A 27,020-nucleotide genomic window follows, 5' to 3' on the forward strand; every position below is an offset into this window, starting at 1 on the left:
CTATGTTTCGTTTCCTGATGATCAGTAGTGGAGCCCAGTTGGGACGATCGGGGATCTAGCATTTGGGGTTATCTTATTTTTATTTGGATTTGACCGTAGTCGGTCTATGTGTGGATTTTGGATGATGTATGAATTAATTTATGTTTTGTGTGAAGTGGCGATTGTAAGCCAACTCTCGTTATCCCATTCTTGTTCATTACATGGGATTGTGTGAAGATAACCCGTCTTGCGACAATACCACAATGCGGTTATGCCTCTAAGTCGTGCCTCGACACGTGGGAGATATAGCCGCATCGTGGGCGTTACAATAAATATCTAGGGACTCCAAACCTTGGGAATATAACTTCCTTAAGCATTTTAATAGAGGTGTTGTGATCAGCACTACTAGTTGGAATAGCTTCTACCCATTTAGTAACATAATCAACAGCAACCAAAATATGTGTATACCCATTAGAGGAAGGAAAAGGTCCCATGTAATCAAATCCCCAAACATCAAATGGTTCAACAGCAAGTGAATAATTCATATGCATTTCTTGACGCTTACCGATATTACCTATTCTTGACATTCATCACAAGAAGAGACAAACTTATGGGCATCCTTGAAGAGAGTAGGCCAATAAAATCTAGATTGCAATACCTTGTGAGCAGTTCTATCTCCAGCATGATGCCCTCCATAAGCCTCGGAGTGACATTTCCGTAGGATTTGTCCTTGTTCATGCTCAGGTACACAACGTCTAATAATACCATCTACTCCTTGTTTATAAAGATGTGGGTCATCCCAAAAGTAATGTCTCAAATCATAGAAGAATTTTTTCTTTTGCTGGTATGTAAAGCTAGGTGGTAAATATTTAGCAACAATGTAATTAGCATAGTCAGCATACCAAGGAGTACTATTAGCAACATTTATCGCAGCTAACTGCTCATCAGGAAAACTATCATCACTAGGTAGTGGGTCATCAAGCACATTTTCAAGCCTAGACAAGTTATCAGGGTTCTTAGCTCCTTTTCTATCAATGATACGTAAATCAAATTCTTGCAACAAGAAAACCCAATGAATAAGTCTAGGTTTAGCATCTTTCTTTTCCATAAGATATTTAATAGCAGCATGGTCTGTGTGAACAGTTACTTTGGAATCAACAATATAAGGTCTAAATTTATCACAAGCAAACACCACTGCTAAGAATTCTTTTTCAGTAGTAGCATAATTTCTTTAAGCATTGTCTAGAGTTTTACTAGCAAAATGAATAACATTAAGTTTCTTATCAACTCTTTGTCCTAGAACAGCACCAACAACATAATCACTAGCATCACACATGATTTCAAAAGGCAAGTTCCAATCAGGTGGTTGAAAAATAGGTGCAGAAATTAAAGCTTTCTTAAGTGTTTCAAAGGTTTCAAGACAATCATTATCAAAAACAAAAGGAATATCCTTTTGCAAGAGACTAGTAAGAGGCCTAGAAATTTTAGAAAAGTCTTTGATAAATCTCCTATAGAAACCAGCATGACCTAGGAAACTACGAATACCTTTGATATCCTTAGGACATGGCATTTTATCAATGGAATCAACCTTAGCTTGGTCCACTTCAATACCTCTTTCAGAAATTTTATGACCCAAGACAATGCCTTCATTAACCCTAAAGTGGCACTTTTCCCAATTCAAGACAAGATTTGTTTGTTCACACCTCTGCAAAACTCGTTGAAGATTGCTTAAACAATCATCAAAAGACTTCCCATAAACAGAAAAGTCATCCATGAAAACCTCAACAGGCTTTTCACAAAAATCAGAGAATATAGCAGTCATACATCTTTGAAAGGTAGCAGGTGCATTACATAAACCAAAAGGCATACGTCTATAAGCGTAAGTTCCAAAGGGACAAGTAAAAGTGGTCTTTTGTTGATCAGGTTGAGAAACAGGTATTTGTGAAAAGCCAGAATATCCATCAAAGAAGCAAAAGTGTGTGTGCTTAGATAATCTTTCAAGCATTTGATCAATAAAAGGCAAAGGGTAATGATCTTTTCTAGTTGCTTTGTTTAATTTTCTATAATCAATTACCATTCTATAGCCTGTAACAATTCTTTGTGGAATAAGCTCATTCTTATCATTAGGAACAACAGTTATACCTCCTTTCTTAGGGACACAATGAACAGGACTTACCCATCTACTATCAGTTATAGGATAGATTATACCTACTTCCAGAAGTTTTAATATCTCCGTTCTTACCACTTCTTTCATCTTCGGATTTAACCGACATTGGTGATCAACAACAGGTTTAGCATAAGGTTCCATATTAATCTTGTGCTGACATAGAGTGGGACTAATGCCCTTTAAATCATCAAGAGTATATCCAATAGCAGCTCGGTGTTTCCTTAGAACTTTCAATAATCTTTGTTCTTCATGTTCTGAAAGGTTAGCACTAATAATAACAGGATATATTTTCTTTTCATCAAGATAAGCATATTTCAAAGTGTCTGGCAATTGTTTTAATTCAAACACAGGATAACCTTTAGGTGGAGGAGGACCTCCTAGAGTTTCAATGGGCAAATTGTGTTTAAGTAGAGGACGTTGTTCAAAGAAAATCGTATCTATTTCATTTCTTTCATGCATATGTAAATCATTTTCATGGTCTAGTAAATATTGTTCTAAAGGATCAGTAGGTGGAACAACAATAGAAGCAAGACCAATTAATTCATCCTTACTAGGCAATTCTTTTTCATGATGATTTCTACTAAACTTGGAAAAATTAAACTCATGAGACTCATCACCAAAGCTAACACCAACAGTTTGCTTCTTACAATCTATCTTAGCATTAACTGTGTTCAAGAAAGGTCTACCAAAGATAATGGGACAAAAGTCATCTTGTGGGGAACCAAGAACAAGAAAATCAGTAGGGTATTTTATTTTCCCATACAAGACTTCAACATCTCTAACAATCCCAATTGGTGATATTGTGTCTCTATTACCAAGTTTAATAGTAACATCTATTTCTTCTATCTCAGCAGGTGCTATGTCTTTCATGATTTCTTCATATAAAGTGTAAGGAATACCACTCACACTAGCACCCATGCCACATAAACCATGATAAAAGTGGTCTCCTATTTTAACTGAAATAACAGGCATGCCAACCACAGGTCTATGTTTATCTTTTCTATCAGGTTTAGCAATTCTAGCAGCTTCTTTACAGAAGTAAATAACATGCCCATCCATATCTTCTTCCAAGAGATCTTTAACCATAGCAATACTAGGTTCAACTTTAATTTGTTCATCGGGTTAGGTGTTCTAATATAGCTTTTGTTAACCACAGTTGAAACTTTAGCATGTTCCTTTATCCTAACAGGGAAAGGTGGTTTCTCAATATAAGCAGAAGGAACAACTGGATCAACATTATAAAGTATAGTTTCTTCTTTAACTGGTACCGGTTCTTTAATTTCTTCTTTAATAGGTGGGTGATATTTAAACCACTTCTCTTTAGGGAGTTCAACATGAGTAGCAAATGATTCATAAAAGGAAGCTACTATCTCAGAGTCAAGTCCTTATTTAGTGCTAAACCTTTGAAAAGCATCGGTATCCATAAAAGATTTAACACAATCATACTTAAGCTTAATACCTGACTCTTTACCTTCGTCGAGTTCCCAATCTTCAGAGTTGCGTTTAATTCTTTCCAAAATATCCCACCGGAATTCAATAGTCTTCTTCATAAATGAACCAGCACAAGAAGTATCAAGCATGGTTTGATCATTATGAGAAAGCCGAGCATAAAAATTCTGAATAATGATTTCTCTTGAGAGCTCATGATTGGGGCATGAATATAACATTGACTTAAGCCTCCCCAAAGCTAGAGCGATACTTTCTCCTTCATGAGGCAAAAAATTATATATATAATTTCGATCACGATGAACTAGATGAATAGGATAAAAAAATTTGTGGAACTCCAATTTCAAACGATTCCAATTCCATGATCCAACATCATCACATAGCCTATACCATACCAATGCTTTTCCCTTCAAAGATAAAGGGAAAACCTTTTTCATCACTTCATCCCTGGGTAAACCTGCAAGCTTAAACAATCCACAAATTTGTTCCACATATATCAAGTGCATATCAGGATGTTCGGTTCCATCTCCTGCATAAGGATTAGCTAGCAGTTGTTCTATCATACCCGAAGGAATTTCATATTAAATATTTTCAGTAGGTGCAGTAGGTTGAGGGGTGGCTAATTGTGGTTCCGGACGAGGTGAAGATAACCCGAACAAACCCCTCAAAGGATTTTTTTCCATAGTAACAAGTGACAATAAATTTCAGCACACTATATAAATGTTTCCTTACCAAAGGCGCTTCACTCCCCGGCAACGGCGCCAGAAAATAGCCTTGATGACCCACAAGTATAGGGGATCAATTGTAGCTCTTTTCGATAAGTAAGAGTGTCGAACCCAACGAGGAGCAGAAGGAAATGACAAGTAGTTCCCGGTAAGGTATTGTCTCCAAGTGCTGAAATTGTAAGTAGCAGAGTAGTTTGATAGCAAGATAATTTGTAATGAGGAAGTAACGATAATAGTAACAAAAGTGCAGCAAGGTAGCCCAATCCTTTTGAGGCAAAGGACAGGCCAAAATGGTCTCTTATGATAAGCAAAGCGTTCTTGAGGGTACACGGGAATTTCATCTAGTCACTTTCATCATGTTGGTTCGATTTGTGTTCGCTACTTTGATAATTCGATATGTGGGTGGACCGGTGCTTAGGTGCTATTCTTACTTGAACAAACCTCCTACTTATGATTAACCCTCCCGCAAGCATCCGCCACTACGAGAAAAGTATTAAGAACAAATTCTAACCATAGCATTAAACTTTTGGATCCAATCGGTCCCTTACGGAATAGCGCATAAACTGGGGTTTAAGCTTCTGTCACTCTCGCAACCCACTATCTAATTGCTACTCCACAATGCATTCCCTTATGCCCAAATATGGTGAAGTTTCATGTAGTCGACGTTCACATGACACCACTAACGGAATAACAACATACATACTATCAAAATATTGAACACATATCAAGTTCACATGATTACTTACAACATGATTTCTCCTGTGACCTCAAGAACAAAGGTAACTACTCATAAATGATAAACATCTTCATGATCAGAGGAGTATTAAATAGCATAATGGATCTGAACATATAATCTTCCACCAAATAAACCATATAGTAATCAACTACAAGATGTCAATCAACACTACTAGTCACCCACAAGCACCAATCTATAGTTCCGGTAACAAGATTGAACACAAGAGATGAACTAGGGTTTGAGATGAGATGGTGTTGTTGAAGATGTTGATGGAGATTGCCCTCCCCAAGATGGGAGAGTTTTTGGTGATGATGATGACGATGATTTCCCCCTCCGGGAGGGAAGTTCCCCCGATGGAATCGCTTCGCCAGAGGGAAAAAGTGCTCCTGCCCAAATTCCGCCTCGATCGGCGGCGCTTCGTCCCGAAAGTCCTCCCCTAATTTTTTCTAGGTCAAAATCACTTATATACCAGAAGATGGGCACCGGAGGTGGGCCGAGGAGGCCACAACCCACCAGGGCGTGTCTGGGGGGGCTATCGTGCCCAGGTGGGTTGTTCCCACCTGGTGGCCCCCTCTGGTGGTTATTGGCTCCAGTATTTCTTAAATATTCCATAAAAAATCTCCGTGAACTTTTAGCTTATTTGGAGTTGTGCAGAATAGGTAGCCTGACGTAGCTTTTTCAGGTCCAGATCTCTAGCTGCCGGAATTCTCACTCTTGGTGTGTTCCTTGCAAATTATGAGAGAAAAGGCATTAGAATTACTCCAAAAAGCATTATTATGGATAAAAACATTATAAATAACAGTAAGAAAACATGATGCAAAATGGACGTATCAGGGACCGTTTAAGTTTTGCCACGACGGTGGCCGTTGATGTCTTTGGTAGACACGGGGCCACCCATGCCTTGCCCAGAGGGGAGTTAGTCGGAGTGGCCGGGAGTGTGTCATGGCAATGGGAGGGTTCTGTCGGAATGCCTGGTCCACCCGAATAGGAATGCGAGGCCATGGGTTCCATGATGTGGGTACAGTGTGCTAACCTCTGCAGAGTGTTTATTAAATCTATCGATAGACGCGTCCTCGGTTACGGACATAGCTCGTGAGTAAGTCACACCATGGATCAACATTAATAAGTAATTTTGCACGCTAAATTTATATGCTTAGCGCTGGTTAAGTGATGATATTTGTGAGATCATGAAGATGATCGTTGTGGAAACCAAAGTGTTGGTTTCGTTTGTGATCCGGGCATAATCACCGTTTGGTTACGAGGTAACCCGTTTGGTAAGAGAGTTCGAGGGACTCAATGCACAAGTTTGATTTCACTGCATCTGTAGTGTGTTATCGCATTGCATTTAGCTTGATTAATTGTCATGATATTATTTGCCATTTATGTTTATGCTTGTTGTGAGCTTGCAGGTACATTCAATGTACTAATCTGGCGTGTTATGCCAGATTTCAAGGAAGTCTTACCGGACGGAGTGCTACCCATGTCTAGATCATGTCCACATCGGTGTCCCTGTGCTATGGAGTTCCGCTTGTCGTCGTGCCGCTGCCGCGTAGTTATCGTGATCGAGGCCCCTTCATCTTCATTAAATAATGTACATTTATCTTCTTTCATTGATTTCTTTTTCCCTTTTCCATTTACAAGCATTGATTGTCTTCAACATAAGGAAGTGCAAGACCAGTAAAAGAATGGTTCATTTGTATACCCTCACATTAATCCAGCACAATTAACACATACTGTATTTTATAGTACAGGAAATTTTGTATTTCTAACCTGTAAATGCCGCCCTGAGAATGTGCAAGTATAATGTTTAAACAGTTAATTAAAACAGCAGATCTAACTTATCCTCACATGCAACAACATTCAAAGATATTCGATTTTCATCATTAATTAGCACAAAACATGACTCATAAAATGCCATTTCAGAAGCAACAACCACGACACATAACATGCCATTTCAGAAGCAACAACCATATATAGTACATAATATATCGCACTACATAAAACATATCGCATAGGTCAGACAAGTTCCTGCTAGCACCAGCCTCACACAAAAGTTCATTAAAGAACTGTGGCCAAGTTATTATAGTTAGACAGCAGCTACTATCCGCCTCATCCATTCTTGGGTGAAGGAATACGGTCAGTGGGATAACATAACGGGAAAAGGGACCAGCCAACGGTAACTTCCATTTCACACGAGCCAACCTTAAGCGAACGAGAGCTTCTGCCAGATTCTAATGGTTGAAAGAACACCTCTCGGTCAATCTGCTGGCTGCCTAGCCAACCTGCTGCATGCACTCTCAGCTCCCCAAAGCTTTCAACAGAAACCACGCGTCGTGACAGCTCAATGGTGCCATCAGCAGCAACAACAGGCGTATCCTTATCTCCAATATTGAGCAGTAACACCCTCATGTGACTGACGCTAGCAGTCGAGGCAATGAACCGCCCGCTGAATCCATCTGGCCAGGACCCGCCAACAATACACACACTGATTGTGGCCTCAATGGATGAGACTACAATGCTACATGTCAGCTCCAATGTGCTCAGCTTGCTTCTATGTTTTTGGCTGCTCACGCATGATCTGAGGGCGCACTCTCCCTTACTCGCTTGATAATTGATTGACTTGCAGCACTCGTAGCGAAAGCCTAGCAGGCTTAGATCTTTGTCCTCTAACTCATTGCTGCGCTTCACTTTCAGCGTGATATCGAAATGCATAGGCCCAAACAGAGTCACGGGAGCACGGGTAGGACCTGTTAATAATAAATATGGATCCTGCATGCAACACCACCAATTTGAGTAAACAATGAGAATATCTCCAATATTGGTAAAAGAAAAGGGACAGCTGATCATCAACTGTAACTTAATTTATAGTGATAATATATTGGCTTAAACTAGAAATCTGTGGGCACAACAACAAAAAACGGATAGTGAACACAATGCCAATAAAATGGATGTTCAAATATTTCTGAAGCCTTCAAACCAACAGAGCAAATATGAACTAACAAGTGAAGTTGGATAAGAGGTAAAATTTGAGCAGCACAATCAAGAGAACGTTACCATGCATAGAGCATAATACAATGTGAGGTGCAAACAAATGATGGCAGAAAACATTAGCCTAAATGCGTTAGCGTAACATAAAAAAGAAGGAACTATAGTGGTTGAGGTCTGCACATATAGCTCAAAGCATATTAACGAAAGTCATGTCTGCAACATTTGCTTTCCAATACCTTGAAACGTTTCTAAAACATCTTGCAACCATTTCTCATGAAGTACAGTAAAAGACAATACTAATATCAAACACATACTAGAGGTTGTGAAGTAAAAACCATAACAGACACATGGTACATACAATACGGAAACACTCAAGGACAGTAATCAAAAAAGGCTTTGTTGCAGAGCTAGAAACAAATAAAACATAATGAATGTGAGAAATAAAAACCTCCTCATTGAGAGTTTGACAGTTATCCCTTTTGCGCTCAAAGATAATATTGCGATGGTGATCCAGGTCATCCCTCACAGCAACGATACCAAACACATCCAGCGGCCAATGTAAATCCCCATATATTTCCTCAACTTTAACTGAAAAGATCTGCATACTACGCTCGGGGTTAGTAACACCAGGCTTCGTCGGCTTGTCCGTGAAACACATGGCTGGGATCCGAGCTGCATGTAGTGGCAGGAATTTCACTTCAGTTAAAGAGATATTAACCTATGCATGTGGTGACAGTAAATTGTGATTCAGTAATGTCCTACCTCTATCTATCCAGATCAATGGTGAAATTAAATATAGGAACATCAATTGATCGAATATACAGCAAGAAGAGATGCAATGGAATCATCAATTGATTGGAAATATACTGTTTAGTCCCTGATGAAAGAAGGAAAGATCAAACGAATTTCGACATGATAAAAGTTCGACAAAGCAGCCTGAGTTTCTGATATAGTAGAAACACTTTGTAATGAGACTTATCAGAAATGTAAGCCCATTGGATAGATTTATTTTCAAATTATAGGAAGCCCAAAAATGTCTACATTTATGGGGGACAAACAGAAGAGGAGAAATTCTATAGTTCTGAACAAGAAGTTGCAGAATAAATTACAAAATCTAGAGGAGACGAGAGTAATTTGCAGAGAGCAACTTGCACGTGGGGGGAAATACAAACTGGATTGTCTAAGCTTTATGAGGATAATGAATACTATTGATTTCAACGGTGTAGCAAGAAGTGGCTATTGGAGGGCGATAACAAAACAGCGTGCTTTTACAGGGTAGCAAATGAGTGGCAACGGAAACATACTATTTATTCAGTGACGAAGGATGATGTGTGGATTGAAGGTTTGCCCAATTTACTGAATTTAGTCATATGCTTTTATACTGATCCATTTTGTAAAAACAGTAAGGAATACTATAGACATTGAACTTTGAAAAAATGCATGACAAAATCAATTGGAATTTTCTTTTTCGTTTCATAGAGAATCAAGGATTTAGTGAAATGTGGCTGAAATGGCTCAAAAGTGTTATAACAGGGGGTACTTTGAATGTCAAAATTGCTTGGCAAAATATGGCACAATTGAGTGATGCAATAATCGGACTCGTGCCATATTTGGTTGAAGAAGGGGGTATCTATCCTACAATACGCGGATGATACTATCACACTTATGCAGGATGATTCATATGTGGCCAAAAATATGAAACTAATACTATTTATGTTTGAAGGAATACAAGGCCTCCAAATTAACTTTTAGTCAGTCAGGTTGGTTCATGGCCAATAATGTAGTTAGGTGTACCAGGGCGGGGCTACTGATTGAACATTAGAGCGATTTAATTGAAAAATGCAAAACCCTAGAAAGGTTAAAATATGCAAGCCTAATGGAAAGGAGAGGTCTTATATATAGATGATAGAAGAATAGCTATAGGGGATGGAAAAATACTGATTTTTGGACTGATCGAGCAAAGCTTCCACAACTATTTAAACTGTCAAACCACCAGGGTAAAGAGCCTGAGGCATACAACAGTGGGATCAAATGCAGATAAACCTATTTGGGGCTTGAGTAAGGAAAAACAATCAGCGCCATCAATGCATAACTATCTAACACAGTTCTGGAATAACAGACTGTTTAATCACATTTGGAAAGCAAAATTACCGCTGAAAATCAAACTGACAGGGAAATAACAATGCTGGGTGCTGAAGGTTTACAGAAAGTAGCATCACAACAACAACAACACAAGAGAAATTCAAAGCTGTGATAAGTAACAATGTGGATTTGACAGGTTTCAGTGCGATGAAAACCAACCAGCAGATAGAAGTATACACTGGCACTCATTCGTACTAGAAATAACTGCCTGCAATACTTGGTTAAACCTGTTTCAATTTCAGCTGTTTTTGCTTGATTTCTCAGGATGTACAGTCGCAAACAGATCTGATGCTAAGCATCACAACTCTGTTACACTGAAGGTAGTGAGATCCGTCACGACCCTTTTGGGGAAATTCCTACACAGTAATAAGAGAAAGGAATGGAGATTGACTTACTCGTGGCCTCGAAGGAGCCGAACTCTTCGGCATATTTCCACTCCCAGTTCTCTCGGTAATATTGGTAAGACCGCTCGTCGGGATCCTTCTTCGGATTAGTTTTCTCCAACTCCAGTCTTGCGATGTCTTCCGCCGCCATCTTATCCACCTACGCCTGACCAATCAACACCTCCCTGGCCAAATGCTCTCGCTCCAGCGACTCTCGCTGCTCCTCCGTGAGCGCTTCCACCACGAGTGGCGTCGCGTCGGGGTTCTCGGCGTTCCACCTCGCCACCAGCCCCTGCATATGCTCCTCTAGTACCTGATTCATCGCGGCATCCATCGCATCCAGCACCGATGCATACTCCGTCTTTGTGATCTTCCTCGAGGTTCTCCTAATCCCCCCGGCCATCTCGGTCCCCGCCTCGTCCATCGTCTCCGAACCCGCCTCCATCTTCGGCAAGCCGGCGCGGCTGATCGCCCTGCCGCCGTCGCCGCTCTGCTCCTGACCTAGACTCCTCTGGCTACGTTCGGCATTTGGGAGTTGAGAGGCTCGCCAATCACCATATGGCGCAAACAGATGATTATTTAGCCTGATGAGAGGCCCATAAATCCGAAACGGGCCGACATGAGGTTTCTTAAGTCTTTGAAACGGGCTGACATGATTCCAAAAAGAAAAGAAAAACGGGCCGACCAAAGTGATCTCTCTTGATTTCCTCGTGCCAGACTGCCAGTAAATCGTGGATCCTGCTCTAAAAAGGAAAAGTAATCATTCTCTTAAAAAATGTAATCGTGCATTTCCACTAGAAAAAGACAGTAATTGTGCATGAGTAGCTAACAAAAAGTAATGCTGCATGCTCTACTAAAAAGAAGAAAGCATGCATGTACGTGACGCGGTTAATCTGAGCTCAAGCTAGTCGCGGGCAGATGTATTTCCATTTTTCAGTTAATCTGAGCTCAAGCTAGTCGCAGGCAGATGTATTTCCATTTTTCAGTTAATGGGAAGGGGTTATGAAAAATCTGAGCTCGAGGTCATGCGAGCTCGGGTGAACAGTGAAATTGAAAAAAAAATACTTATGTTTTGTTGCAAATATTGACAAATGTTTTGATTGCTTGCAAAGTTTCATCATCAGATGACATTTGTGGGAGACATGGCAAAAAATATCGAGGCTCCAACAATGTTATTTCAAAGCATATTGATGCATCCATTTTGCTTTTTGTTTTTGTCACGTATTCCACGAATATCATCCCATGGTGAAACTTTGCAAGCTATCAAGACATTTGTCATTTTTTGTTAAAAAAAATCAGATTTTTTGAAACAAAAAGTTTCTTTTACTATTCACCCGAGCTCATGTGAGCTCGAGCTGAGAAGAGCACTTCCGGCATGTACGCACATACAATGTATCTTGAAGAGTTTTACCTCGTCTTCTCGAACCACATGACAGGAATGCCGTGTAAGATTTTGCCATCCGGGAATCTGAGTTGTGTTGTGTGCCGATACCATCATGATCACTTTGCATCGGATGCACGTATACTGTAGTGGCATCATCATTTATATCCTCTAGATGATACCACGCGCGTTGCTGCAGGATTGGTTGTAATATTTTTTGATGAAACATTAGTGAAAACTAAAATAGATAATATAATGTATTTGATTACTATATAGAAACTAACATTCTCATAAGCCATCTCGGTGATGAGAGAGTGTTTACAAACTAATGGGTGGAAGCATACCATGAATCAGCTATCGTACCCAATATTGAAACCTTTGATTAACTTTGCGATGAAAGGTCACAACCCTAATATATAGGCTGTATTGATATAACCCCAATAAAAGAAATCACCTGTGTTAGAGGACCAATGCATATGATTCCTACAATGGAAATAGTGACAATTAAATTTGTGTAAACAGTGTACCAAAATGTTACTTTATGAAGTCAATTAATCTATGTGTTTTGTCCCGCAAAAGGAAAATAATTAACAAAATATTTTTTCAGAAAATTAAACCAATGTTTAAGAAGGTTCGTATGGCTGCAGAAGATTATCCATTAGGCTGTGTAGCACACATAAGGAAATCAAATTATTTGGCTATTTAAGATATGCAGAATCCAACAAAATGCATGTGTAGTGCAAATAAATAATAAGTTTTGCAAAAGATGGGGCTCGTACGTACCAAACCTGCCAGATGGTTATATATGAATTTCAGAATTAGGATTAGGCTGCACATCAATAAACGCTAATTCATTCTCACCCTTATACTTGTCCCAAGAACAACATAGAATTGGGCTGCTTGGTGTTCCAGCATGTACATCTGCACAGGAAAATAACAAACTGAAGAACAACACAGGAGCACATGACCTTAAACTGCAGAAGCGTTGTTGTCGTAGTCTGTAGGTCGCCGTCCCAGACCAGTTCAAGCTAGCAAATACCTCATAACTACCAGCAAGCGGCACAAAACGTACGAACACCACAACTCATTGGCTACGCCCAGCAGCCACTGTTTATCCCTAAAGCGTGTCGTTGCTCGACTAATTTTGCCTTCTGCGGCAGGAGAGATGAGATGGACATGGCGTGTGGCAGACTGGCAGCTGTAAGGAAGAGAGATGGCAGGGGAGCATGGCAGAGTGCAGCAGCGGCAATGAAGCAAATGGGATGAATCCTCTTAAGTCCACAACACACAACACTCCCCCCCCCCCCCCCCCCCCCCCCCAACCCCCAATCGTCGTAGCATGAGCACGGAACAAAAAGTAATTTGCAAATTAGAAAGTAATCAGAGAGAAAAAACGGTTGTGGGATCAGGCAGGCACGATATAGATGCCATGCTTCAAGGATAGAAGGTAGCAACTGCAAGCGGTGTGTGGTGTCGCTGACGGATACAGTGATGTTAGCTCTGACACAAAACCGGTGGTAAGAATTCAAATCAACACTGAATTTGTGGTGAAGGAAACAACTACCAGCCACAAAATACTACTATTGAAATGCAACTCTAGGCAAAGGCTACGAAGTTCTACTGGCGGCCTATTTGAGAGTTTTGAATTTTTTTAAACAATATTGAGATTTTTGAACTTGTACATATATACTACTGTTGTAATGGAACTACGCGATAGTTCAAAAGGTCATACCATGGGAGTATACAGAGAGGGGGGGATATATACTATTATAATCTTCTGCATTGACCTGATGAAAAAGAGATGTTTAACTATCATGCCCCCCAAAAAAAACATAACAAACTTGACAGATTGGAGTGGTAAATAAAAATAAAAATCATCCGGTAATTAACCCAAAAAAGAAATCGTAAATATAGCGATTCATTTGTGGGTGACATGCATAGCACAGCATCGTCCAGCACACGAACAAATCAACTTTTTCATCGTCAGCAACTACATGTGGCTGGACGGATCTTGATATGCCTGCTTGTTGCTGGTTGTTGGTGGTCGCCACGCGGCCAAGAACTCGCACCAACGTTTGCGTGGAGAAGGAAGATGGGACACGACCTGGATCATCTGGGCTGGTGGTGATGCGCGTCCTTGCCGCCTTCAAGCCTAGAGCGAGCAGGTTCCCAGTCGCTGGTGGCACGAGCAGCCGTCGCTCGCCTCCCCGGCTCTCGCCGTCCCCGCTGGTGTCACCTTCCCTCGAAGCCCTGCTGCTAGCCACCGCCCTAGTCGCTGGTGGCACCAGACGAGGGAGAGAATAGATTGAGAGGGAGACGAAGAGAGAGGGACTGGTGGCACAGATGAGTATGGATCCCCGGGTGAGCAATCCCAGGAGAATCGCAGAGGGGAGCCGAGCCGGTAGTCCTGCCGCATGGGATGGTATCCCAGCCGCTGCGTTGGAGTGTACACAGGGAATAGGAAGTCGATGGATTCAGCTGCATCGAGCAAGAGAGACGGTCGCAATTCTGTAGGTTGTTTGCGTTGAAATCCCCGGGATGAGCGGCTGGTGTGGCACAGCGGCAAAGAGTTATTTTCTTCAACGCCCTGATTGATGATGTGGCGTACAGCAATAAGACTGATTGGCTGATTTTACAAACTGATTGATGATGTGGCATAAAGCTGATGTGGATGATGTGCATGTTAAGAGAATAGGTAGAAGTGGGGAGTAACTTCTTAAAAATGGTAGATTCAAAGGATCTCAACTTCTTAGCACGGCAAGGGCTGGCTCACACGTAGGGGTCGCCGTTTAGGGAGACGCTGCATCCCAACTACTTTGATCGAGCTCTAAGTATTTTTTATCCACATGCGCCACTAGTTGGATGGCTTGGCCGGACGCTGCGGCTTGATCAAGAGCCTACGCACAGTCATGCAGTACATAACATAGACTGCATCCTCATCGGTGCAGGAACACATTTTCACCCAGCTTTCTTGTTCAAACAATTGGCCGTGGCCTGATATGTTTGAGGGGAGAGAGAGCAATCCATTTCATTATGAAGAATATTTGTGGAAATCAAATAATGTTTTCTAGATTAACGGTTGATACATCATTAGGGCGACGTGGAACATTGAATGTAGACAGTTAAACAGTTGGGTTCATTTAAATTCATCGAACTCATACTTTTATAAGTAGTACTCGTAGTAGTAGATTTCATGCGGATGTAGATTACAGTGTTTTTCTTTTACAAGGAGCTACTCCCTCTGTGAAGAAATATAAGTGATATAAATGCTTTTATATTTCTTTGCGGGGGGAGTATGTCCTTTAACAAGGATTTAGACCTTTCTCTTTGCAGATTGGCAGTAGGAGCGGCAAACAGTTTTCTGTTTAGGCATTGCATGGTCAATGTGTCATTGTCCATAAAAAAGAATACGGTAGAACAGGTGATGTAAAAAAAGACGGTAGAACAGGAGTGAGCTCGCCAGTTCCGGTAAAAGTAAAATAACTGAGAACTGAATCAGTCGAATGAAGCGAGACATAAAAAACAAAAACAAAAAATGCGTCTGCCGGGAGTCGAACCCGGGTCTATTGCTTGGAAGGCAATTATCCTAACCGTTGGACTACAGACGCTATTTGGTTAGGATTGGTTAATAACGCTTTAGACCTCTAAATATGCGGTAACAACGTACGCCCAGATGCAATGCCTTTGAACTCTACGAACCATCCTTTCCCACGGTGACATTTCGCCGACTTCGAGCCCAGACACGCCTTCGGCGACTGCAAGGCCGCAAGCAGTGAGCGAGGGCATGCAGCAGAGGCAACTACGTACAGCAAAAGGTAGCATGAATCGCCATCTCGATCTCGCCAGCAGACTACAGTAGAAACGGGTCTACTCCTGCCTGCCATCCATCCATCCGGCGAAGCATCTCGCCGTTACGATCTCTCCTTTCCTTTCCCCCAGCCCAGATGCCAAAAGCGGGGGCAGCAACAGAGCCAAAGCACGCAGCTTTGGAATATGTAGCCTTTCACTGTTCTGAAAGAAACCCCTAAAATTGCCCGTCCCCCCCCGTCCCCCCTGCGCTCTCCTCCAACTTTCCCTTCAGCTTCTACCCGATAGGATATAGATCGAGTGGATGCAAACTGATACCGCACGCGCTCGATCACTGTTGCCGTTTACGCCATCGCCATGTTTGATCTGCCTCCGAATCATTAGCCAATGGGGCCTGGCCGCCTGATATTATACTGTAGTGTATATACGCGCCCCCTCTCCGGGTCAGGAGCCAGGCTACTGTAGTGTGAGCCTGTGAGATGCGCCAATTATATAGTCCACTAGCATCACCTGGCAACAGTGCTTGCCTCTGTCAACAAGTTGAGTGAGAGCTGAGACGACAAGTCACCAGAAAGTTTCTGTTAGAAGCTAAAACCATGGGCGGTGTAGAAGTAGAACACTGAATATATACCCCAATAATCAGTATATATGGGCTGCGTACGACTCTGAATATATGCCTCCATCGATATATACAGATCCAGTCAAGGTTCGTAAAGAGAGAGGATCCATATGAGGATTTTGTTGCCTCCAATATCTTTAGTTGATATCTTGCACATGAGCACTGAGCGGCACAGGTGGTGCAATTGTAATCGACAGGAGAATTATGAGTGGGGTTTAATTAGTTGTTTATTTTACATGGTTATTGAAGGCGTTTTGACTGGAAGATGGATGGATGGATCAGCAGCTATCTAGAGGATTGAAACAGGCTTTGCTTTTAGCAGACTGTGAGTGCCAAAGGATATCCCATCAACAGATCGACACATCATATCTTGATCCTCCTAGGGATTGTTATCATGTTGAGTGATGTGACTTGGGAGAAACCCACACGCCAAGCCACACCAGTCGTCTAAAAGGGTGGTGTGTCAGTGTGTGGTGAAGTGGTGATTATAATCTTTAAACGGGACTAATTTGAGCAACGTTTGTTAGTACGAACTAATCTGCCATATGCTTCCGAGAGTACAGACACCACCACGCACAAAGCTCCACGTACGTACATTACTCCAAGAGTGTACGACGGCCCGGACGCATGCGCGGCGATTGCATGTGATGAAAGAGCCACGAAGTCAGATCACCTGATGGCACTGTCGCGTACGTACGTCCACCTCGGCCGGCTCGCCTGCTTTCCGCCGGCCGGACGGACGGACGGCCGGTTCCGTGCGGGTGCTCGCTTCGCCGACGTGCGCCCGAGTCTCGATCCGTCGGCGCGCGCGCGTGTCCCGCATGCATGTGCGTACGTACGCATCGTGCATGATGCCCCCGACGGAGCCAAAGCTCCGGGCGGAACGGGTTGATTAATGTATCTTTACACGTGTATATATAATACTGGCCGTAGTGTAACTTCCGCCTGGGAGAAAAACAACGCCTAGTCTATGCAAAAAAAGAAAGAAAAACAACGCCTAGAGGTGTGTATCGTTTTTACGGAGGTATTCAAGGTCCAAACGATAATCCAAGCGGAGCCTAATGATTGGGGCTCTCATTAGCTAAGCTAGCTATTAGTAATATTACTGTGCAGCACTAGTACCTAGCAGTATGATGGAACAAGCATTGCCGGCACGGCACGGCACGAACGTACAGACTCATGAAGTGCACTGTGTTGATCATGATTACCAGTACTTCCAATTAATCATCCCATGAGTCATTAAGGCCGGCGTGCTTGTGGCCCATAAATCCATAATGACGGCAAAGATACAGCCATGGATGATCGATTGGTGGAGAACTGGACATGGAACTGGTACGTACGCGCGCGCGTAGGCATCAAGGAGAGAGAAACTGGACCCTAGTACGTAGTACACCCATGGACCGCGTGCATGGTGCACGTACGTTCAAACATTTTCCAGGCACAGGCAGTGCATGCATGCACGCCTGTTGATCGTCGAATTTCGCTGAAACTTGGTCGGGCCGACGACGCCAGGGATGCAATGATCTGCTAGCTCTCCAAAGGACCCAGGAGCCAGGAGGCATGCATGACCCATCACGTACGGCGTGCATGCGCTCCGGCCAATGGCACAGACGCGCGGGCAGCTATCTGCCATGCATGCATCGACAGTAATCGGAATTCCTAGCGCTAGGCTCAACGTGTCTAGCGTAGTGTGGACTACCAAAGAAATGTGCCTGTGCAACGCATGTGTACTGCTGACCTGCTGTGTTTCTATTGAGATTGACCTCGTCTTAGCACGAGCTGTTGCCGATTGATTGGCTGCCCCTCGGAGTAATATGGGCCCAGAAGTGATGGACTATGCGGTCTAACGTGATAGTAATGTTTTACCAACCATGTTTGGATTTGTCGACATGATCGAATGTAGCAAGAGTAGACGTCAAAGTGGCCGCATCAATCAAACCTATGTGTGTAGTGTCATGACCCATCTTGCCCCCCCCCCCCCCCCCCCCCACACACACACACACACACACCACAAGCACACAAGGTACCATCTTGTAAAACCTGCTGATCAAGAGTGGTAAAAGACTCATAAATGAATGTTGTGAACAAACTGTCACTAACCAACCGATGTAGTATTTTTTTCCTAGGTCCTACATGTCAGAACCAACGGTTTGGACTAATATATTTTTAGTACTAATTTTGATATCTGAATCAAGTGCCATTTGCTCAAATTCAAAAAATCACAGAACTATACTTTTTTTTGATGATTCGTTTAATGAAAATTCATATATTGGGTTGATATATTGTCCATAACCTACAGTAAAATTTTATCTTGGAATTTTTCAGAATAGTGTGAAGTACAAGTACTATAAACTTTTTTTTTCAGATTTTCCTTAGAGTAATAGACCCATAAATAGTATGTTATTCACTTAAAATAATTTTGCCCAACCCAAACCGTAACTGGGCCAAGCCCGGCTCGGTAGCCCTATTTCTCCGAACCGGTATTTTTTTTCTTTTATATTTCCTTCCCCTTTGTCAGTGACTGATGGGAGCTAGTGGGACCCGCCAGTCATGACATCATCCACTCCAGCACCCAGCGCGTCGGGCACACGCCGGACAACGGCCTCTACTCTCTCTCTTCCCCGTCCTCCACCGAGGCCCTGACCGTTATCTCTCCCCTCCTTTACAGCCTCAGTGTCCTCGCCACTCGCTTCGCCGCAACAATCCACGATGGAATCAGATATTGAACAACATATTAACGAGGTGTAACAAGTCCGTCAATTTATCTCTAGTTAGAGCCCAGCGAGATTACATAATCAGTGGGACTGGCCCAAAAATCAAAGCAACCGGGACATCTTTTCTTTGAACAGTGTTGTAGATACCTTTTCTCCAAAACACATCATTTTTAGTGACAACCTTTTGCCTTCGATGTAGTGATAGAAGAAATACCCAACATTTTGAGATAACCAACAAAGTAGCACTTATCTGATTTTGGGATTTGTGCTTGGTTGTGAACACTTTACATGTGCATAACCGGTATACATCACAATTAGGCCAACCTCTCCTAGCCAAACGTTCCATGGTCCAAGCACCAAATTGATCAACCAAGTGAAGACTGTGCACTTTGGGGGTGCCCAAGGCTCCCAAATGGTAGTCTTGAACACATGGTGGATGCAGTTCTAGCGAATTGGGTGTGGTAAGTGCATGAGGTGGAATATCATGAGTATATCGTGAGCTTCCAAATGATAGAGGCCTCAACATCGTCACCGAGCTTGATATCGACTAGAGAGGAAACCTCATTAACATGCTCGGTCGTCAAGCCATGGCTTGTGTCGATCTGGTCCATCCAAGCATTTGTGGTGAAGGGCAATGTTGACATTCCATTTTTCTTCTTCTTGGAGATATCATGAATGAGCGGCACGATGTGCATATAGGAGACTGACCGTTCAACAAAGGGGATTTCAAAAGACATGCCATTTTTGTCATTCCCCATGATAACCTTTGTTCTCGAATGGAAAAAAGGACACATATTATATGCTCCCTCCGTTCTAAAATATATGGTGTATTTTTTTCCAAAAGTCAAATGTATGCGCGTTTGACTTAGTTTTTAGAAAATGTATTAATATATATAATACGAAATTTGTATCAATCGATCCATCTAAAAAGTATTTTAATAATTTATTTATTTTGTTGATGTTGATAGTCTATTCAATAATCCTAATCAAACATATATGCATCTGATTTATCATGAAAACCGATGCACCTTATATTCTAAAATGGAGGGAGTAACTTATACTATAACTACCTGCCATATAAGCTATTTTTTATTTATCTGACCATATTTGTTTCACCAAAATTTACCCCCCTCCCACACATGTGTTTGAAACTCGTAGCTAGCTTTCTTGCAGTCAGGGTTGGGCCACGGGAAGTCCAGATACGATTATTAGCCAGATTCCACCTGTCCACACCATGGTGCGACACTATTTCCTCTGTCTTGTCAATGAGCTTGTGAACACACGCTAATCCCCAAACTGAGCGAATGGCACGTAGGACCGCGCCAACGGGAGCCAATTATCGTCCCTGTGTGCAAGAAGAAACCGAACCGAATCCACGATAAGACCGAAGAAATTATGTTAGGTCGGCCGCACGCCATGATTACATGCAGCCTCGTACGCAACTGTGACTCACGACGGGCGCATGTGGGACGTGGCTCGCGACGTCCCTGTCGATGGATCATCGTCGAGCAAAGCCTCGGCGGATAGACTGACTGTGGCTGGGTCGAGGTCGCCAGGCCCATGCGCTGCCGGTGCCGGCTGGTGCGTGGCCCGCAGGACCCCCGCCGGTGTCGATCGATCCGGCGTCCTCCTATCCAAGCTCCCGGGTCACTTCGTGCCGGGTGCAACGCACCGGACGACCACCCCCGGCTGGTGTCGATCGATCCGGCCGTCTAGACTCTAGTCTCGCGTCAAAGCCGACCGAGCTGGCCGGCTGCCCTGCTTGAGACGCTGGGGTTTATGCTCTGTCACCGTCTCGTCACAGGACAAACTGCGGCACGGTCGAGAGCTTTCTGGGGCTGCTATGGGATGGGGACAGTTTCAGTGGGAAAAACTGTACTGTGCTGATAAATAGGAGGGTTCAAATCGTGAGGTCCTTCCTGAAGGCGTTGCTGTTGAAGAAACTTTCTCGTTGCGCTTGTTCTGTCAAGAGATGGTTGGTGCGGATATGGTCGTTGATGTAGTTTATCAACCGTTGTTTTGATCGTTTCAGAGTGTTTTTTCTTTTTCTTTTCCCTCGCTTAGGCATAGCTTGAGTCTTGTATGACTTTGCTCTTTGCTGGCGTTTTTTTTTCTCTTTTGTGTGTGTTGGTGTTGGCTGTGTGCATCCTGGTTATGCAGAGGCCGGGTGTGTGCTCAATGTGTTTGTATCCCCTTGATGCTTCATTTTAAGTTAATAAAATTCACCCTTTGTCGAAAAATCGCGAGGTCCGTTTTTCCTAAAATAAATAAAAAGGCATCAGAAGGTCCATTTCGTCACCGGGCCGGCTCTTATGTTTCTTTACGAAGGGAGTATCCCGACTAAAGATATTCATTGATATATTGGGTTTTTAGATAACTGACCACATATGCATGCCATGCCTAAAGATATTCTTCTGTTATGTAAACGAACAAGTATCCGGAAGATGTTCACATCCCTTGGATTCACTAAACGTTGCATCACGTCATAGGTGGATTGCATAAGCCCTCGGTAGTACAACGTTGTAGTACTATGTGTGCGTTAATTAATGTGGATTGGAGGGAGTAGCATATTTTTTATTCTAAAAAAAGGTAATACTAGCATCTTTCCCTTCCACTAAATGGCTCTATTGCATTGAGAAAGTGACCTCACTTCAATTATTTACTACGATAAAAAGGACTGACTGCACAAGTTCTCTCGATACATAGGCCACTTGGTCGTCCAGTGAAATTTCAGGTCAGTAGGGTGTCAAGAATAAATCGGTTTGAGGTAAAGATTTTTTCTAAGAGGATGATTCTAGGGCTTTTCGGTCTATTAAGCATTATTACAAAGTACAAAATGTAAAAGGCCCATATGCGAGCAATCTAATGAATGTTAAATGAATAATCAACTTCGCCTGCACCACCCGCAAAAAAAAAAAGAAAGAAAAAAAGAAAAAAACTTCGCCTGCACAATCGTAGTGAATCAGCAATAGAGTGTCTGGGTTATTAACATGGTGACTACCGCTACCTTGTGGAGCTTATAGAACATGTGAAACGAATTTGATTTTGAGGGGCGCATCTGGCGAGATCAAAAGTGCGCCCTAGATAGAGTGAATTATCTGCATCAATGGAAAATTCTTTGCGACGATGCTCATGCTGCCCTTCTGCGGTGATGTCTGCTGCTATTATCATGAGGAGAGCTGTCGAGGATCACATGGATCTAGCTTCACCTCTGGATGCTACAAAGAACCAGCGTCCGGCACTCGAACACCAGCTGGTCCATCTGAAGGTTATTAGCCTATTTCTGTGTTTGGTTCCAAATTTGGCAATCATATGTTGTATGTGGCGCAAATCATCTGTCTAAACCTTCTATTACCTTCCGCCAAACATATGTTTGTAGCTAGCAAACCTTCCACCAAATGCAATGCTAATTATTAGTAGAAGCTTCCGCCAGAAAAATGAAACACTAGCAAACCTTCCGCCAATGCAAGCATGCTAAATCACCTTACATGATCAGTATTGGAGAGATGCCACATCTAGGTAAAATTTGTTACGGGTTTAACGTAACAAGCAACGTAGACAATAAAGATTGGTGTTACATGTTGTTGTTTAGCCAGGTGATGTCTGCACGCCCGCAAAACTTTCTACGTCTAATTCATGAGATTTCAGAGAGTTGGACGAGTTCACGGAAGTATGCAAGACGGCGTTGGATGGCAAACAATGTTTGGACAGGTTGGCCCGAACATTTGTGGCCGATATAAGGGTCGGCTTTGGAGATGCCCTAAGCTATAAACCTCCTCTCACGTTTAGCTTTTTCTGACCCGATGCATACCCTCGGTGACCAGGCCGGCCTGGTGTATGGCCAGAGAGGCGACGGCCCAAGGCCCATGCCTAGAGGGGCCCATGATCTGGTATATATTAGTATAGCCCAGCAAAAAAGTAGATAGGAAAAAAATTACAAGGGAAAAAGAACGAGATGGGCTAGGCCTAGTTCCCTTAGCCTAATTTCTTTTTGAACACAGTATAGACGCAAGCGCTCATATATATGCGCATACACTCATCCCTATGAACACACACACGCACACCCTATCCCTATGAGCACCTCCGAGAGACTGAGCCGGCGTATCGTCTTGAGATTTTACGAAGTCACCGTAGGCGCCTTGTAGTCGACGGGAACGTCTCCTTCCACTAAACGAAGTCAAACCAGGATTTAAACCCTGATGGGCTGGGGATACCACTGTCCTTCTAAGGCCCTGTACAACGCGGGTGCTTAGATGGAGGGACAGAAGCAAAGTCTGGCTTCCGATGCTAGCCGGTGCTTGACCATCCGTGGATTTAGCCTTGCTATACCTTAATTCAAGTGGTCTAAGCACCCGTAAGAAGCGCTCACCATTGCGGGGCAACAATATTTTAAAATTCCATGCTGCTCTCGTTCTTTAAGCACCGGTGGCAATGGGTACCCATTACCCGCGTACCCTGTGGGTAAAAACCCTATTAGGGTAAGTGTATGGGACACAAAATTACCCATGAATACTTAAATGGGAAAATATCATACCCATCGGGTAGAGAGGGTACGGGTATGGGATCATATAACCCATGCCCGCGTACCCATGTACCCATCTAAAATGTTGATAGGTATATTCATTTCCCCGCCTAATCACGCTAGGTAAAAACTCTAATGTGTATTCAAATTATCTCTATAATTTATCATGATTTCGTGAACTTAAAGTGTATGCATATGTGTTGTTATTTATGATTATGTGTTGTTGTTTAACATTTTTATATGTCACTTTATAGGCAAGTACTTTTGTTTACGAGAATATGTTGTTGTACATTGTTGTTTAAGATGTGTTGCTATTAATAATTTATGATTATATGTTGCTTTTTACAAATATTTTCTACTCAATTGATGTGTTGTAAACGCGGGTATTTTTATCCGCGGGTACCCATATACCCTGTCGGGTGACGGGTATGGGAAAAAAATTATACCCTTGACGGGTATAGGTATGGATGATGAGTAAACTCACGGCGGACGGGTAAGGGTATGGGATAGCTCCACCCGTACCCATACCCTGCGGGTGCCATCCCTACCGGTCTGTAAGCATCGGCCATTGTACAAGGCATAACCGTCCAACCACATGCTTGTTTGCCCCTTCGCCTCATTTCTATCGATACCCGAAGTACGCCAGGCATGGCCACACGTGACCTCGCTGGGAGCCTCTCCCTCCTCCGGACGTCACCTTCCGGTATGCATATCGTGGGGCGCGCGGTCTGGTCTGCAGTTGGGACGCATCTAGTCCAGCTACTCATAAACCCCCACGGTCAAACCGATCAGTTCAAAAACCCTTCCAGAACCACCACGGCGACGCGCGCCGAACCCCACGCTCCTCCCATGTGCGCGCACCTGAGACCGACGCGCATTTGATCTCCGGTCCCTGGTCCTCGTACACATTCAGCTGACCCGCGGGGAAATCCGGCCGTCGCCGTCGCCGTTTTTCCAAGCGATATCTCCGGCCAGAGTACGTTGGGGCTGCCATGTTCGCCGATATGGGCGCTAAAATAATCGCCAATCAATCAGGCTGGCCGCTAGTGCTCGGCGAAAGCAAGCAAAAGCCGGGCACTAACCTCGATCCGGTCCGATCTCGGGCAATCGACCGATCTCTGACGACGTGACCCGATCCAAAGTTCATTCCAGACTGCGATGTCTCGCTCCCTGGCTGCTTTCCCGTCCCTGTCGATCGGGACGTGTACGTGAGCAGCTGGCTTAGCTCGGGGGATCGGATAGCATATTAGCTTAGCCAGCACTGTTAATTACACCAGGTCGCCTCGTTCACGTATGAAATGAAGATTTTAGGCAACGATTAGTTGACTAGGTAATTGCCCGTGCGTTGCAACGGGAGCATAAAATTAAACGGACAAGGAACATAAAATTCTAGTGGTCCAACACTAATCATGTCAAATTTATACATATTATTCTTGTTTTTCTTATTTATTTTCTTCTTCTTTTTCTCCTTCATCAAATTATCTCCTCCTTCCCAGACCAAGATTTCCACCACCCTCAATTGCACATCTGGCGATTGTTTTTTGGGGTTGCATCTGGCAATATAATGCGTAGATTGATTGTGCTTTATTTGGACGGGGTGTTTGGCAGCCAAGGAAAAAAATGTATATATACAAATTGATTAAAGCAATATAATATTTCGCGACGATGAAAAAAACTATTCTGTATTTCAGACTCACTGTCCATCTGGTTTTAACTAATATACAAGATGAACAAGCCGACAACAGATGTTTTGATCGGCAAGCCTGTTACTATGTTTTAGTGTATGCCAATATGTGCTCCATCTTTTAAGATAAAGACCAAGTGACGAAACAATGATGGTTATTTCAAGAAAATAACACATTCTCAAGATACCACCTGGTATCATTAGCAGGTACAACTTTTAGTGTCACAAATGCAACACCAACATACCGCTTCCAAGTTCCAACGTAATAAAAGGACACGCCCATGCAAAAAAAGTTAAAGTAACACGGTGTCTATTTGCCATCAGAACTATTGGATATGGGATAAAAATGGTGTTGAAAACATGCAGTCCCCATTGAAGATAAGAAACGACCGCAATGAGATTACAGCCAGACTTTGAATCTCTTACCTTCAAAACCTGTAGAAATTGATGCTAATCAAATAGTAATCAGTGCTATACCCATGTAATATACTCAGGTGATTGTGTTAGTGCTTGGTACTATTGTTTTCGGCAATACCACACTAATCTATAGTAATTAGTGCTGAACCTGGAGTATGGAGATAACCCATTGACTACTGGCTTCACCCCTGCCTTAGTGCTTAGTACAATTATTTTCGGCAAAGGATTAAGTTTGTTTTTGCACATGTGGCAGAGCAACTAGCAGCTGTTGCCTTTACCTGCACGAAACATTAGACTGAGTACAGAACCTTGTTTTATAAATATAACACAACTATTATCTCACATCAAAATCTTACCTGTACTGGAATCTTACAACAGATGTTTACATTTACTTTCTGAAGAACAAGAAGCTACTACTATTTTTACATTATACTGGGCGAGCACATTGGGAGAGTGCCATGTATCATTGTTTTTCCTATTGCAGTGTAGCTTGTTTGACTGCTCTTTTGATGGCCCTGTTCAGTGCGAGAAGAGGCACATCTGACGCCTACCCAAAAAATAGAACTAAGAAATGACTATAAGGAGATGGGAAAAGAGATCAAAGAACGAACAGTCAAAGAGAACCTTACCTCGAAAGGATCTTCATCAGGTTTTTCATTTCAGATATAGACAACAAGTACATCTTCACCCGCACTTAATCCAAGCAATCTCTATTGTTCAAGCAAACAAATCCACAGCTTGCCCCTGATTCTAGTCAATCGCCACTTCATAAGAGTTTCAATAATCTGCATTGAAAAAGTCAATTGAATTAAAAATAGTGTAAGTAACCAACATTCAGGCTGGTGCGTCACGAGAGGAGGAGGCGGCTGGTCTCCTTGGCCCAAGTCGGTGGAGGAAAGACCTGTTGCCGCAGGCGGCGGAGCTGGGGTCTACCTGTCCTGAGGCTGCCACGCCGGCGAGGACAGGGGCGAGCGCAGCCGTGGGATTCGAGAGGCCACCGCGCGTGGGCGAGGAGGGCGTCTAGTGGCGTGCTGGCGGGGTGTGGGGAGGGGTCCAGACGGTGATGGCGGACCAGAGGTCGGCGGCGACGAGGTCCAACAGAGAAGGGCGAGGTGCGGCAGAGGAGACGAGGGGTGGGCTGTTGCTAGCGGCGACGCAAACCTAGCGCGCCTGATCATTGCGATGGGAGCAGAACGTGCGAGGGACATGTGGGCTGGCGCGGTTTTGCTGGGCTTGGCCCATGTGCACGACGAAGAGGAGCGGAATGCTCGACGAAAGGCGGACGAAGGAGGACCGACGTAAGACGGGAA

The 27,020-nt window shown here is 43.2% G+C and overlaps 1 protein-coding gene and 1 non-coding gene across 2 annotated transcripts; both read right to left on the reverse strand.

Annotated features, from left to right (window-relative positions):
- Nucleotides 1–6,912: 6,912 nt before the first annotated feature.
- Nucleotides 6,913–11,396, reverse strand: LOC120963523 (uncharacterized). Its single transcript, XM_040388173.3, has 3 exons — nt 10,579–11,396; nt 8,490–8,713; nt 6,913–7,822 (listed from the first exon to the last, which is right to left on the reverse strand). The coding sequence occupies exons 1-3, from the start codon at nt 10,715–10,717 to the stop codon at nt 7,163–7,165; spliced, it is 1,023 nt and encodes a 340-aa protein (XP_040244107.1). The 5' UTR covers nt 10,718–11,396; the 3' UTR covers nt 6,913–7,162.
- A 4,087-nt stretch (nt 11,397–15,483) lies between these two features.
- On the reverse strand, nt 15,484–15,555 carry TRNAG-UCC (transfer RNA glycine (anticodon UCC)). Its single transcript has one exon. It is a non-coding gene; the product is annotated as a tRNA-Gly (tRNA).
- Between the last annotated feature and the right edge of the window lie 11,465 nt (nt 15,556–27,020).

This window comes from Aegilops tauschii, chromosome 1 (assembly GCF_002575655.3).
Source record: "Aegilops tauschii subsp. strangulata cultivar AL8/78 chromosome 1, Aet v6.0, whole genome shotgun sequence".
In the NCBI taxonomy this organism is placed as follows: Eukaryota; Viridiplantae; Streptophyta; class Magnoliopsida; order Poales; family Poaceae; genus Aegilops; species Aegilops tauschii.

Coding starts and splice junctions, on each gene's coding strand:
- LOC120963523 (XM_040388173.3), bottom strand. CDS start 10,717: ATGGCGGCGGAAGACATCGCAAGACTGGAGTTGGAGAAAACTAATCCG. Junction 8,714..10,578: donor CGGCTCCTTCGAGGCCACGA/GTAAGTCAATCT, acceptor CACTACATGCAG/CTCGGATCCCAGCCATGTGT. Junction 7,823..8,489: donor GTCAAACTCTCAATGAGGAG/GTTTTTATTTCT, acceptor TGTTGCATGCAG/GATCCATATTTATTATTAAC.